General features: G+C 41.2%; 1 protein-coding gene across 4 annotated transcripts; it reads right to left on the bottom strand.

Annotated features, from left to right (window-relative positions):
• Window positions 1-1404: 1404 nt before the first annotated feature.
• raf1a (Raf-1 proto-oncogene, serine/threonine kinase a) lies at window positions 1405-14691 on the bottom strand. Of its 4 annotated transcripts, none has more exons than XM_069527348.1 (18): window positions 14551-14691; window positions 10352-10578; window positions 10109-10221; window positions 9862-9964; window positions 9616-9773; window positions 9084-9173; window positions 6738-6891; window positions 6170-6289; window positions 5976-6000; window positions 5170-5279; window positions 4898-5015; window positions 4639-4723; window positions 4363-4539; window positions 4232-4278; window positions 4002-4120; window positions 3728-3859; window positions 2697-2831; window positions 1405-2610 (listed from the first exon to the last, which is right to left on the bottom strand). In XM_069527348.1, exons 2-18 carry the CDS (start codon window positions 10550-10552, stop codon window positions 2470-2472), a joined length of 2028 nt encoding a protein of 675 aa, XP_069383449.1. In that variant the 5' UTR covers window positions 10553-10578; window positions 14551-14691; the 3' UTR covers window positions 1405-2469. The 4 variants fall into 4 exon arrangements, with proteins under 4 accessions (XP_069383449.1, XP_019951825.1, XP_069383450.1 ...); XM_020096266.2 differs by lacking the exon at window positions 14551-14691 and adding an exon at window positions 13037-13329; XM_069527349.1 differs by lacking the exon at window positions 14551-14691 and adding an exon at window positions 12792-12904.
• Between the last annotated feature and the right edge of the window lie 1115 nt (window positions 14692-15806).

Here is a 15806-nt window from a genome sequence, read left to right as displayed (position 1 = left end):
ATGTATTAGCAGATTTCTCTCCGTCTGTGCTTCACCCATTTCACTCAACATTTCTCCTGGTCATGAAAATACTTTAAGCGTTAAGATCGAACTACTTATTAAACTATATTTTAGAGACATTTATATGACACCAATAGTTAACAATTAATTTAAGGCTGAACATTTTCCTAAAAATATGTTCACTGAGGTCAAGAAAAATGATTGCTTATATGTTGCCTTGTGTTGTGGATATTTATGTTTTTTCATTTTTAACCCCATGAATCATCCCACGACCCTTCAGATTTATCTTCTGAGCTTTGCTTTAGGAACAACTGGACAAGCTCAACCTCGACCATCTACAGCAATAAATTGCTACATATCTCCTAATGCATCAAATAACCCAATCGTATAATTCATAATAATATTTTGGCCACAGTATAAGAACAAGACATTTTGATATTTAGCTGATAATAAATGTTCTTTATTTGAACGCAGGAGTTTTACTTGTCATAGAAGAATAAGAATGAAGGATGTGGCATCACTGATTGTTGTGCAGGTCTGTACAGTCAGTGGTTTTACAGTGTACGAAGCAGGCTCACACACATCATGAGGGAACCACTAGATGGCGCTGCTGTAGGCCAGGGAAGTGGGACGTTTTCAGTTCTGTTGATTTCATTCTAGCCTGTGTGGCTTGTCAGAATGCAGAAATAGAACAGATAAACACATAAGACAAAAAGTGGTATAAAAATAGACAACTAGCGGTCAGCTCATGGCTTCGCTCTTATTGAGTTGCTTCACTTTTGATGTCGATCAGGCCTACTTTACCCTGCGATGGGATGTTTTGAAACATGTGATTAAAGCGATAAAAGTCAAAAACTGCCATCATGTTTCTTGCCTTGGGCTCATTACAAAGAGCCATAAAACATTATAAAACACAGAAATTCCTTCACAACACAGAAAATATTCCCCATGTTTATGATACATTTGCACTTGGGACTAAACCAAGTCAAGTGGTCCTGCCCAGCAGCAACTACACGTTGGATGTTTACACTAAAACAAAATATAACTGTCCTCTCTTTCCACTGCGTCCCTCCCTTGCTGAATGATGGTTGTTCCACTGTGCCTGCCAGTGGCTGCACAGCGCAGTGGCATCGGCCAATGGTGGAATCCCCTGGTTGCGTGTCTGTACTGGATCCCCTGTGAGCTTACACCACGTTGCTACTGCTACAGCAAACATTGCACCCTGCCACAAAGTCTTGCACGTGTGTGGGATTTTACTGTTCGTGAACAAGCGAAGAGGTGGTGTAATCTGGTGTCAGCTGCCCATCTCACCTGTGTCCGAACGTCAAGTGACACATTATCAATACAGTGATTCATAAATGCATCTTCTGAAGAAGGTGACCAATACAATCTCTTCTGGCAAAGTAATTTTAACTTAATTTTATTAAAATATTGAACAGACAACTTTCTCACCAAGTTCACAATAAAATGTTTACCCTCCTGAAAGAGACATGATAAACAAATACAAATTAGTTTCCAAAATCATTTTAAATATTTAAGACAACCGCCACATGTCCAGCTCGTGATAACCGACACATGGAAGGACTGATGAGAATGTGTGGGTTCTCTGCAGTTCAGTTTACTCCGAGCTACGAAACCATTGTTGAAACATAACCATTGCTTTTGCTTAGATGTGCAAAGTTTTTCATCATCGCTCATGCTCACTGTCTGACAGGCTATAATTCCTCCAAAAAGACCCGAAAAAATAAAGACAATAAAAAGAAGTCAAAGACAAAAAGACGATCAACAACAAAAAGGAGAAATTTCCCATATCTACTTCATTATCATGTAAGACAACGTAAAATGAACTACTACTGTGCAACTAAATGGACTACATCCAACGGCTTTGTTTGTGTAAGAGGAAGTGAAGTTGTGCAGGATCGGTGTCCAGGCTTTGCTTCCTCTTAAGGCAGGTAAGCTTTAAAGGTCCTCTTCATCAGAAATCAGGGCGACCAGATAGACGGGTGTGAGCTTCAAATCACAGAACCCAAATCAAGAGACATATCTGTCCTTCTCTTGTGCTTCCTTCAGTGTCCATTTATCGCTGTCTTAGGTAGGTGTGCGTGCGTGTATTTACAACTTGTACTGAATGCTATGCCACCGCGGGGCCACTGCATACTTCTTAATATGTGCAGTGGTAAGCAAGGCACCACCTTCATGTATGTTATGGCAAATTCTTTGTGTCCACTGCAATCCATCATCACTCACTCCCTTCCAGAGTTAAACTCAGATGTGCTTCTCCCTTTCCTCTTATTCTTACATATTTTATTGATAAGTGTGGTTTTATGATTGATTGCATGTGCTGTACATTTTTAGGCCTATATTGGCATCTGCATGTAGAGAATTTGGTTGTACTGAGCATTTGGACTATTTGGGATATTTCGAAGAGGAGGGGAAGTGTGAGGAGAAGGGGCGGTGCCTCTAGAGCCTCTAGAACACAGGCAGTCTGGTGGAAGTCAGAGAACAGGCGTTAATATCTTCGGTGTGAGAGGCTCTGTGCAGGGACGGTTCTGAGGCACTGCGGTTTATCTTAGGGAGGGCATGCTGGAGAAGCTCGATGGAGGACAAGATCTGCAGAAATTAGGATACAAATAAAGATTAGTTAAACAAAGCACTCTACATTAACTTTGCATGCAGTTAATGAGAGCTGTATTCACCTGCGGGAAGAGTGGCCTCTCATCCTTGGACTTCTTGATGCAGTCGGCCACCAGCCTTTTCATGGCTTTGGGGCAGTTCTTGTAGAGCTTACTCAGGTCGGGGGACAGATATCCTCTTCCCACCATGAAGATAATCTGAGACGGGGGGTCACAAAGAACTGATGAGACTAAGGGAGTGCAGATAAAAGAATTTAGAGCTGAACTATTGAGCCAGTGCGACAGACAAACACCTGAACAATCCGATCCGAAATCAGTAGTCCACCACAGAGATACTTTATAAATATGGTCAGAGAGTCTAAGGTGACAGGCATCTAAAACACTGGAGCTATTGTAAAGGCATGAGTGCATGATGCTGCAGAGATAAGGGATGATAGGAGTACACTATGTGCTTGCCAGGTCAGCTGAGTACAAAGTCCTTCTACAGTATCAAGGAGACCAGGGGTACAACAGTGGATCATAACAGCACTTATGGGCACATTTTGTACAGCAACTTCAGCCTGATTTAAATAGAGACAGGACACTGAATGGAACAAGGAGCCAGACACGACCCAAACCAGGTCTTGTGGCCCGTGAGAGGATGAAAAACCACAGACCAAATATGCGCACCCATGCACCCCTTTTCTCACACACATACAGGGTTGTGTTACGGGGTCTAAAATTAGGCCAGTGGCTCCAGGGCGTCCGCCTCTGTTCCATGGTGGGCCTTAGGCCAGCTCCACAACCCCCTTCAGACAGCTACCCAGTGTCTTTCCACCACCTCCTGGCTTGGGTTTGCAGTCTGACACTGGGACCCAGGCGAGGATCAGGGCTTAAACACATGTCTGACTGTGGGGCTACAGTTCTGTATGACATAACCAAATCTAACAAGGTAGCAAAAACTTGCAAGCGTCACGTTTTTTGCAAGTTAAAAAAAAACTGTTTGTGGAGAACAAAGAGTGCAATTCACATTATTCTCTTAGTCATACTTGCATGAGCAGTATTAGTGCTAAATTGCTAGACAAACAGTGTTTTTATAAATAATGAGACTTTACCTGATCTCTATTTGCTATGAGGGCGTATGGGAGCTCTCCCGTCATGAGCTCAAAAAGAACAATTCCATAGGAATAGACATCAGACTGGAAGCTGTAGGGATTGTTGTCCTGCATCCGGATAACCTCAGGAGCCTGTGGACATGAGGAACAAAACATGAGGGAGGGCATTTTCTAGTTTATTTTCTTTAGTCTGTCCATTTATTGTTATCTACATCTTGAGTTTCTCAAAGCAATCGTCTCATTGCTGTTGTAAATGATAAGCCGAGTTACTCACCATCCAGAGAATGGATCCAGACGGCTGCTCCACCTGAAGTGAGCCGCTCCACCTGGCCTTCACTGTTGCAAGACCAAAGTCCCCAATCTTCACTGTGAGCCCTTCATGCAAGAAGATATCTACACCACTGTCAAGGAATTTACAGCTAGAACACACTTAAAGTGCTTTTGTCTGCAACTTCAAATACAAACAGGACAAGTACACTCTTAAACTGCTGTCAAGAAGGATACTGTTGGACTTCATGTCACGGTGAATGATGTTCTTTGCATGCAGGTAGCTGAAAATTAGACAGAAATTACAAGAGAGATCTTTTTTTTTTTTTTATTGTGTTCATCAGAACAATTTCCCATCTGGGACTTACTCCATGCCCTGAGCTGTCTGCCTGGCGATGTCTATGAGTTGGATCATCTTCAAGTTTGTCTCCAGGACATGAAGGTGTTTATAGAGGCTGCTGCCCTCACACCACTGGGTCACAATGGCTAGGTTGTCCTTCGTCATGTAGCCCATGAACAACAGGATGTTGACATGTCGCGTTTTCCTGCGACGGTCGAAGGGGAAGAGGAAATCACCACAACAAAGTTAGTTTATATGAAGATGATTCACAAAATAATTCAAAACTCTTTGACACTCTTCTTACCTCAGGACAGCCACTTCATTCCTGAAGGCCTGGAACTGCTCTGGTGTGGGGTTGGTCACCTTTAAAATCTTGACCGCTACATCACCTGCAACAAAAGCACTCTCCTTAGCTACCCTTGAGCAATTCTACTGTAAGCCCATATGACAACCAGTGCTACGTGTTTACTTTAATGTGTCAGTTAACATTTTTAAGTGTTAGGTGTAGTTTACTGTGAAAGTGGTTACACCTGTGCCGTGCCCCATCTGAAATGCATTCCTACCATGCCATTTCCCTTTGTACACAGTTCCAAAGGAGCCTGAGCCGATGCGGGAGTTCAGATACACCTCGCTAGCTTCAATCTCCCAATAGTAACTAGAGTCACGCTTGTCCCGTGGCCTCTGTGTCAACAGAAATCACAGAAAGTGCAAATGATATATGAGTGACTCAAATTAAACATGTGAGATCATCATAAACCAATATTCTTTAGGTTTGTTTGCACAAATGGTTCTCCAGTAATTAACATTACAGGGCGAGGCATACAGTGGAACTTACAATTTTATTTTTCTCCTGCGTATTAAAGGACGGGACCCTCTCTCGCTGGGCAGGTGCAGGGGCTTTGGATTGGGACCAGCCTGTAGGGCTTTGATTGGGGGAACTCCCTGCTTAAAGAGCACAAGAAGGAAGAGAAGGAAGGGATTCATGATTGAAGATTTTAGCTGGGTCCAAAATAACTTGCTACACACTGGAGGGGGGAATCTGTGTGTAGGACTATATAGTGTGTCAGATGGCAAAAATACATTTAAAAAACTATTTTAAATTAGTCAGTTCATATAAATCTGTGAAATACATAATGGTAGTAAGTACTCCGTAGTGAACATCTAATCTAATTTACTATTTAAGATGTAACACAGTGGGATATAATAACTATATGCACAGGAAAAGGTCAAACACTCCATAGTGGACAGTACATGGTCACTTTTAGACTTTGTCTCAATTCTCAGTCTCACCCACTGAAAACAGAGCTTTGATTGGAAACAGTCAAATAAATGAAATCTCCAATCGGGCTGTCACATTTAATAATACAGGAACAACTGCTGTAATGGAAAAAAAAAAAAAAAGAACTGAGATTGATGATAAGCCTTCTTCTTGTTTAATGGCCCATCACATCTGGATCAATCTCTGTATCGCTTCTCTATTTTTTTTAATGACTATTACGTAATGGTTGAACCTCAATGTCAACTGCTGTGATTAGAATAAAAACTTAATTTCAGCAACACTATGTACCTAGAATAATTATTTTTGTGGTGAAGGTGGAATTGCACAAAAGTTAACATGGCGTTTACAGAGCAGACGCTTACCTGAGTCATGATCGCGCATTGCATCCTAGAGAGGCAAAAAACAACAAACAATTGTTCTGTCAGCTTGTTCATACAGTGAATCACATGCTGTGCTGTCAACTCATTGTTGGACTTCAATACTTAAGATGTGAATGCAGATAGCCTGTTTGCAAGGCATGCCATTCAGACTGCACACAGACACTCTGCTCTCTAACCTTTTCTGGATTCTCAGGTGAGGCCTCAACAAAAGACTGGGAGAAGTGCACAATACCTACTTTCCTCTTCAGCCAGAATCTATGGCACCAGGAGCTGGGGGAGGTATTCAGGCATTCTAGCTACTCCCCAACAGGGTACAATACAACAGGCCAGTGAGGAAAGGAGGGAAAGGGACACAGTAAAGTAAAGTGAGGAAGGAACAATGACAAGAGTGATGCTCAGGTTTCAACCTTGACAGAATATATGGGAAATAATATATAAAGCATGCAGAACTAGGGACCTAAATTTTCAAGAACACACAGCCAGTGAAAAAGCAGAAACTAGAACTGAACAGAGGGAAGTCAAGTGTCACAGTTTGAAATCGCTAAAATAAGATGCTATCAGGGGAATTACACGAAAAAACAGGCTCTGCCCTGTTCAGGTGGATTATTTAACACAGCGTAAGATAAGAGATAGAAAAGAGCAAGGTGAGGATAGTTGGAATGCCTGAGATGTTCATAGGAGGGCAGGATAACTCTGGCAGGAGATATTTTAGGGTTGGCAGGATGAACCTACAGAAGAAGTTACCTGAATGATGCTGCTGTCTACAGGCAGGGTAGTGCTAACCATGTGGACGTTGGGCGTAGAAGTGGAGCGCTGCCTCTGGGAGAGGCCGCTGCCTGTGGGTGGGTAGGGCGTGGTGTAGTTGAAGGCATGAGGGGTGGAATATCGGTGGGCTGAGCTGTGGGGGTGAACGAGGATCAAAATTCAAGATTGAGCAGCAATTGTTTGCCAAGATCTAGTGGCCCCGCTTCAAAATGACACACAGCGCTGACAAAAGAAAAACAGATGCTGAATTCTGTCACTTCTTTAAAACTGGGCCAGCGTGGGTGTGGCCCTTGTGGGTTGCGCAGGGGCTTTCTGGTTTCATTTCTGTCACTTTGTCTCGCTTTAACCCATTTAAGAATCATCCACACAAAAAAAAAATCACAAATGCAAATCATATATGATGAAAAATAAGAGTAATAATCAAAAAGAAAAACTGAGAAGAAATAATTAGTTCATTTTACTGTGGCCCTCATCTTACCCAGAAGTATTTTGCCCTTCGTGTATGCCAAGATCAGTAATGGCTCAGCTGAAGAGGTCAAAGCTCACCAAACTAATTTGTTAATCTCCAAATGTTGGTGCCACTTGTGATAAGGGGGCAAGCTAAAATATAAAAAAAATAATCATCTGAACAAGAATAAATGAGCTAATAAATGTTCTGCTTTGCACTTAAGTCAGAGGTCTTGGTGCACCTCCTTTTAATGGACTGGTATCTTGACTGTGCTCTTGCTGCTGGATAAAATGGGGACAGTGGATCTCCAGCTGAATGAGGTATGTAAACAGAGATCGTATTACATCACACTTATGACCATGGAGTGCAGTCCTTGAGAACAATTCCCTTTTGGAGACACTGAACTATGTTTTAAAAGAGCATTTGAGATTGCTCAGCATGGAGCAACTTGATACTATTTGAGTGCTAATTTGGCAGCTCGCAGTGTTTTTTAACTATTTTAAGGGCTCCTGAAACAACAGGCCCTTTTCACACTTACACGTTACATCAGCCCTCAGAACGCTAAGCCCCCATAAAGCTGAGGACGTCATTAAAAACAGGATTTAAATCAATTAAGATTAAGGTTCTCTTGCAATGAGAGCAGAAGACAAATCATGGTATGTGTTGCGGTCGGGCATAACATAACAGAAGAAGACATTTGTGGATATCTAAACTTGCAAATGCAGGCAAGAAAACGGGTCAGGGATGCAAAAGGTCAGAAGGATACAACCCCTCTAGGGGGGTCGGTTGGCATGTTCCCCCTGAAGAAAATTTTGGACATTTTATATTTAAAAGCATCAATGAGGTGCACTTTGAGAGAAAAATCAAGCAGAGTTATAGGACAGTATGAATGTATAATAAAGTATCTATACATATTCATATTATGCGTTATAAGAAATAAGGCCGACAACTATGCTGTATAAGAAACGAGACTAGCAACTTCTCCTATGAAATGTGCAACAGCACAGCTTTAATTCAGAGTTCACTGGCGAAACGAGATAAACAATTAAGATAGTACTCAATGTAATTATGTAATTTCTTCCTCTTTGCCTGTCTCCATTGCCTGCTTTCTCTGTTTTGCCACATGTCTCAGCCTTGCCCTCTTCTCTTCTTCAGCTGTCTGGCTTTTAGTCTGCTGAGCACTGCCAGATGCTTGGGAGCCATACTTGCTATGCTAGCAGTAATCTTCCCCTCATTCACGCCCTCATTCACGCTATCTCGCTTTATAAATTCAACAGATAAACATTCAAACTCAGGTGAAAGATAATTTTGTTCTGCAGTGAAACACAAAGTTGATCTGTCTATGTCACAAACGTATTTACACCACTTCTTGAACCCGTTTAAAAGTAAAAGCACTCCAGCTTTTCACTTCTGAAAAGGGCTTTGATAGTTGTCAACAGACCAGAAGATGCAGGACTTCTTACCGTAGAGTCCTGACGTTTAGTTCAGTGCATAATCCGATTGTATTGAAGGAGATAAACCTGCTGCTCCGCCGCCAGTAGCGGACACACAGCGGGTGTGAACACATAGGTCACATATTTTGGATTAAAAACGGCGAATTTCGCAGAAAGGTGAGTGATTTTCATGCCTGAAATGTATCTCTACTCGTATGTACAATAGATTCAATCAACAGCTCAAATTCATTATCGAGTATTCCACTCAGCTGAGAGACTTAAAAAGATTAACTGTTGCACTTCCTGCTTTCATCAGACGTTGTTGGTCCAAGGAACACCCTAAGTATTAGGTCCCAATATCCAGACCATAACAGGTTTCCTCACATCTACACGGTGAATCTATCTCATGTTAATTAAAAGCAACACACTGGTATGTCACATCACCTTGGAAACCTTGTTATGGACTCTCTCATTCGCCGGGATGTCAGCGGCGGCAGTGACGGGGCACCGCTCTCACCGGGTGTTGGACACAGGCTGAAAACAGAGAGAAATAGACAATGAACAGTATAAAGCTTGTAAGGGTGTGTCTCTCCTCTCTGTCAGTGATATAGATCTTTGAATGATTACACTCCTACATACTGTATGCAAACTAACGCTAATAAGCCTCTATTGTTGGTGTATGTAAGTATGCAAAGCTGCATAAATACGAGCTTAGACCAAGCTTAGAACTGCATCATCATCAACAGCAAACTTTTTAATGCATTAAGAATCCTACTTCAGGTTTTATTAGATTATTATTGATTACATTTAATCAAACTAAAAGCTTACACACAGAGAATGGGTTTAAGATGGCAAGTTATATTTCTATGTAATAGTTCTTGATGTAATGTTCCAAAGTTACTGTTCTATAATGTACTGGCAAGTTTTTGAATGGTCTATTCACATTATGCTTTCATTTCAAACTCAAGACACTTACAGGAGTTGTCTGATATTGCTCCAGTCCACACACATCGTTGGCACTTTGGTGCTACAGTGCTCATGGAATTTGTAACCACACGTTTGGCAACGGAAACCATTCAAAAGAAACTTCTGGCAAATATCACAGAAAGCAAGTTTCAGATATGTTTTCCGAACCTAAAAAAAATGATAGAAAAAAAGATCTATTATTTCTTAGGCAGTGACACAGAGCAATGAGGATTTCGTAAGCACTTCAGGTACTCACAAAATTATGCGTCGTCAAAGGAACGTGATCTAAAACCTCCACCAGCAGCTCCTCCCCGATCACAGAGGTGGAGTCGGTATGCCAATCCATCCGTAGTTTTTTACTGATACAAATTCAGAAAACAGATTTACATGAAGGGACTTCAACTTCAAAGCAGACAAAATAACTGAAGCGAGTAAGAATGTGACCAGTGGAAAGTCAGATCTTACTCTCCCTGGTTTCAAACCCACAATGGTGCTGAGCTCACCTCCTCTGTCCCGGATGCAGCCTGAAGACGGCACAGCACTGAGGCTGCAGACCTCGCACCTTCAACGCTTTAATCAGGCAATTCTGCAGAGTCATACCTGGTCGCACGTTTACCTGTACACCACATCAATTCTTTAGGATGTAAGCAGCAACATATACCTTTACAAAACTGCGTACCACTGCGGTATTTCTGAGGTCTTATTTGAAGTCTGCAATTTTCTACTTGCAATGGAAATCGACTCACCACAGTGCGTTGCTGGTTTGGGAGGTAGACTCGGATAGTGCTGCTAGTCTTGGAGTCGGGCATCTTGCTGTCATCTGAGGAGCGACGGTGGCAGGGAAAGCCCTGCACCATGGTTGGTGAAAGGCACGGGCCCTCGAACGCAGAGTCTTTCATTCCGAAGCCGTTGCTCAGAGTCTTCCACGCTCCCTGGAGGTGCTCCATTAGTAAAGCCAAGTGCTTTCAGTGGTCTGAAAAAAAGAAAAGAAAAGCATAGCGCACACACAGACACAAACAGAATTAGTGCTCAGAATGCTTGGAAGCAAATACAACCAAGTGTCTTCTTAATTAATATTACATTAGCTCTCGTTCTTCTTTGAAAGGACATGGGTGCTGTGCAGACTCAGCGTCAAAGTGTAAATGAAATACAATGTGAATGTTTCGAGTCTTTTTGAATTTGTGTTTAAATGGATTCCCTGAAATCTGTCTTTAGACTATTAAAAACCACATCCTGTAGTTTTGAAAAGTGGTCTTAAAACTGAGAGAGCCGCTGTGGCTGTGTCGAATAACGATTGATTTGGTGAATGGCATTGAGGATTTATTAGGATAATCTCCAAACATAATCTTGGATGATGGCGCAATTGGGGTCATTTTCAGTAAAGAGAAAATAAAAGTTCTGACCCGTGTAGCGGTCTCACATGCTCATTTAACTAGTTGTTTATAAAATAACCCACGTGAAGAGTTTCCGACATATGCAGCGACTCTACTTTTCTCTTCCATTTGAAAAGCAGCACCGGAGCAATGTAGACAAACTAATCCACTCAGACAAAGAGAATCTCAGGCCAACGCAGAGGTCAGTCGTGTTATTTACAGATATGCTTTCAGCAGACGCCTTCTTCTGTGTGCTCAGACAACTACAACTCAACAATAGAGGATTACAAAGTTCCCAAACAAGGTCTAATTAAATAAGATAGATGAAAACAATAGCTTGAAAAAACACTCCAAACATTTGTCAACATGGCACTGGCCTGCTGCTGCTGTTGTTGTTAATATCTAAACCTGCAAATGTATCTAATATCTAATCCTACCTACAATACTCATTCAACAGCTCAAATCCATTATCCAGTAATCCACAAAACAGAGACGCTTAATGAGGTACATTTAACCAAAAGATTGTCTTGTACTTCCTGTTTTCATCGGAGGTGGTTGGTCCAAGAAACACTCTGATTATTAGGCTCCAGTATCCCAACCATGATTCATATTAATTTAGAATTGGTGGTACTTTTACACGTTACCGTCACAATCTTTTCAGGCAACTAAAACACAACTTATACCATACAATAGAGGATTACAGAATTCCCAAACAGGGTCGAATTAAATAACAAAAGAGAGGAAAAGAATGATTTCAGAAATCCTGTTAACATTTTGGAAAAATAGAATGCCAACAAGGCAGTGACCTGAAAAACTTCAGTTGTTTTAGATCAAGTTGTACCTACCCATTACAAACAAATAGTCTCCCTCTTCTGCTTTGTTTTCAATACAAACTGAAGGGCCCCACACACACACACACACACACACACACACACACACACACACACACACACACACACACACGTTTCACTAATTCTTGGTGTTCACTTTCAGAGTGTATACTTTCACCTCACCAAAGCCTCAATTATCTCTGGTGTGTCTTATACAAAGAGATGCTAACGCTGCAGAGACGATGACAGCAGTTGGTGGTTTGCTGTTAAAGCGCGCACAGACAGACAGACAGACAGACAGACACACAGACACACACACAGACACACACACACAAGTCCAGGAAATGAATTGTGGCTCTTGCACCCTTCCCACCATGCTGCAGGAATTGTGTTCAAAACAAGAGCTGTGATCCGTCCAGAAAAGGGTATCAACAGAAACAATGTGAAGCCCTGAATCATTAAGACTTTTGCAGCCATCTGCTTAAAGGATCAGTGTGTAGAATTTAGTGACATCTAGTGGTAAAGTTGCATGTTGCATGCTGAACACCCCTCACCTCACCCTCCCCTTCCAAACATGAAGAAGAACCTGTGGTCGCCTTCACTTGTCATAAAAACTCAAAAGGTGTTTAATTTGTCCAGTTTGGACAGCTGTAAAAAAAAATGGCTGCCTCCATTGAGAGGACCAGCTCCTGACGTAAATATAAAGTATTGAAATATAAAGGAAACAACAACTGGCAAAATTCAAATTTAACACATTAGTGAAAACATCACTAAGATTATTTTATAGTCAATTACTGCCAATAGATCCCTTTCACCTAAACTAGTCAGTCAACACTTTGCTAACACACACACAAACAGCAAAGTGCTGCATGCGCACAGGAGTTTGTGAGAGTCGCCTGAAGTGTTGAAAAGTCAGAAATGGAGGTGAGGTCGATGTTTTGGCAGCTGAGAGGACAAGTTCTGAAGCAAAGATTTCACCCAACATTTGAATCCACGCGTGCACAGCTCAGGCCTGCTGGCTCCAGATTTAACTGTGAAACTCTGCCCGCGGGCCCTCACACACCAACTATATCCCCAGCTCTCCCCGATGCTCTTGGTTTAGCCTCCATTCAAATCTCTGCCTCGGGCAAACCTTTCACTCGTCGTGTGACTCACGGAAGGAGCTGACGAAACCCTTAATATTTGCTAAAACATCAACCATGCGTGCAGCCAGAGGACTGCTGCTCACCATGAGAAGTTAGGAAAGTTGTTCTCCGCCATAACTTCAGGAAAAAGTGGCGTCGGTGACATCATCATATTTGCAACGCATTGAGAGAAGAGTGGAAAAAGCCGAAGTTGGTTAAATTCACTGAATAATCTTGTGTCCGGTGAATGCGGCGATGGCGTAAAGACGTCGAGGTCGTAGGTGGGGGTCGTTTACGAGCCGCTTTAAATAATATTAAACGCGTTTTAATCTGCCTGTAGCGGTGGAGAGGAAAAAATCCGTCTGACCCTCAAAGTGACACGACGAGTGAGGTCCGTGAGAGGCTTTCAAATTAAAAGTCCCACAAGTGGCGATTCAGAAACAACATTTACGTTGTTCGCAGAGACAAGTTGGAGAAAAAAAATAGGTTTGAGTCCCCGGGTCTGAATTGCAAAAGAGTCTTTTGAAAGCATAAAAACAAAACAAAAGCCAACTACCGGTTTGGAGTAAAGGAGTAATCCATTATAAACTGTAGCATCATCTGGACACATGGCCACAGCGCGACACTTTAAAAAATCATGTTGGTTTTGCTCATAAAATGAGCAACCAGTGCAAAAAATATATTTTGTTTTTGTTAAAAGTGCAAAAGTGTCTTTTGAAAAGCAATAGCCCCATTACCGGTTTGGAGTAAAGACGCCATTATTAACTCCAAGTGCACCATCATCTGGTTGGATGGCCACAGTGCAACACTGTGAAGCTTTGGGAATCAGGTTTTTTGCTCATATAAAAACCACATTCGATTTTTAAAATGTTAATTTTTTTTAAATATCATAACATATCATATTGAAAGTCAATTCAGGTAGCCCACATGTCACTTTTAAGGTTGCAGGCTACTGCTATCTTTTGCATTTGTTGTAAGTTTGTATTGCAAGTATCTTTTCAAAAGCAAAAACATAGGCCCACTACCATTATTAACTGCACCATCATCTGGAGACATGGCAACAGTGCAACACTTTGGAAATTATGTTGGTTTTGCTCATAAAAAAATCCAAATTTGATTATTAAGATGTATATTGTATCATTGTATTATATGCATTTCCTGTCAACAGTGCAATTCATGGCTAATGTGCAATCAATGAAGTTTGTTCACACTGTATATATATATGTATTCTGTTTACATTGTATGTATTAGGTCTATTCCTCCTATGTTTTTTGTTTCCTTGCATTTATAAGTATTGTATGTTTACTTTAACTTTACTGATGTCATCTTTGCTGCTCTTACACAGCAAATCTCTGCGTTGTGGGACAAATATAGGATTATCTCACTTAAACATCTGGTCAAAAAAGACGATAAATATTCAACTTGTGGTACAGCATAAAAGGAGGAAAGATAATCAAGAAAAAATAAAACATGCATTAAAAGTCTGTAAACAGATAGAAAGGCATTATCCTTTAGTTTGCATGGAATTCTAATGTTTCCACTAGCACACACTAGCTTCTGATTTTCCAAACTGGCCCTGACACGTTGCCATTGTGAAACTGTAACCTCCACCACTCACCATGTGTTCACCATCATCCCAGTGTGGGTCCCCTGGGGTCCCCTGTAATCACAGAAGGCTCATAGGTCCTTTTCAAAAAGCTGGAGTTGACACCATCTGAGAATAAAACAGCTTCATAAACAACCAGGGAAACGTGTCCTGATGGCCTCAGCTTACATTGTTTCCATGTAGCAGCAGCAGGAGAAAATTTCAGCTGGAATCTTCCTCATAAATCCATGTTATGATCCTTATTGTACTTTCAGTCTATCTGTGTAATTATCTTTGCTTTCCTGTAAACTGCATTTTCAAATATGACTTCTCATCTGGCAAATAGGAAAAATAGCAAATACTGTTTCTTGTGAAGATGAGGGCAGGGCTTTTTTAAGGAACTCCACCCCACATGCACCTCAGTCAGCATGGATATATTACGAGATGCATCCTCATGCCTGGCTCCATTTGTTATTATCTTTTCCTGCTTTGTATTAATTGTTGCGAGGTGCAAAAATGGGGACAACAGGGGAATAGAAATCGCCATTTCAGAGCTTCATAACCAAAGCCACCTTAAAACTGAGCTGACTGCTCCTCTCCCACTTATTGATCTGTCAGAGCACTCAGGCCAGTCAGCTGAGACGCTTCCAGGACCCATGGATTTATTGCTGTCTCCATCAGTTCTTTAGTATTCAAAATGTGATGCAATCAGGACTCTATAAATAAGAAGGATCCACCATCAGGGGTTATGCAGCAATATATCTGGGAAATGATAATGTAAATACACACACATACCACTGTTTCATTATTGTGATCATATACTTACAGTTACAGATTTTGAGAATTTTACTTAAACGTTTGCAGGTAATTTTCTGTTTTTATTAATTGCCCAGACTGTCAATTCCGATGGGTGTGAGAAGTTTAAAAAAAATAGTTTGACCCTAAACTATCCTCGATAAAGTAAATAAAATATTGTTTCAATATGTGTCTTTCTTTTGTTGAAAACTTGTTATTGTTATATAAATTGTTACTGCTGTGTTAACTGAGACGTTGCTCAGATTCCACAAACACCTGACTTTGTCACTGCTATTTATTCAAATGACTAAGAGAGAGTAGCTGAGAGTTTCCTGCACGATTTATGTTGCTCTCAAAAATCTGTACTTCTATACTACTATAAGTGCTAAATTACTCTTTTATACAAGTAATTCCCTTTAGTAAATTGAGTCCAGCCAACACTAACGATCCCATGAAAAAAAATCTAATTTCATGTTGAAACTGGAAAAAAAAAT

This window comes from Paralichthys olivaceus, chromosome 6 (assembly GCF_024713975.1).
Source record: "Paralichthys olivaceus isolate ysfri-2021 chromosome 6, ASM2471397v2, whole genome shotgun sequence".
Lineage (NCBI taxonomy): Eukaryota > Metazoa > Chordata > Actinopteri > Pleuronectiformes > Paralichthyidae > Paralichthys > Paralichthys olivaceus.
The sequence above is the reverse complement of the archived record's forward strand: the minus strand, read 5'-3'. Positions and strand labels throughout refer to the sequence as shown.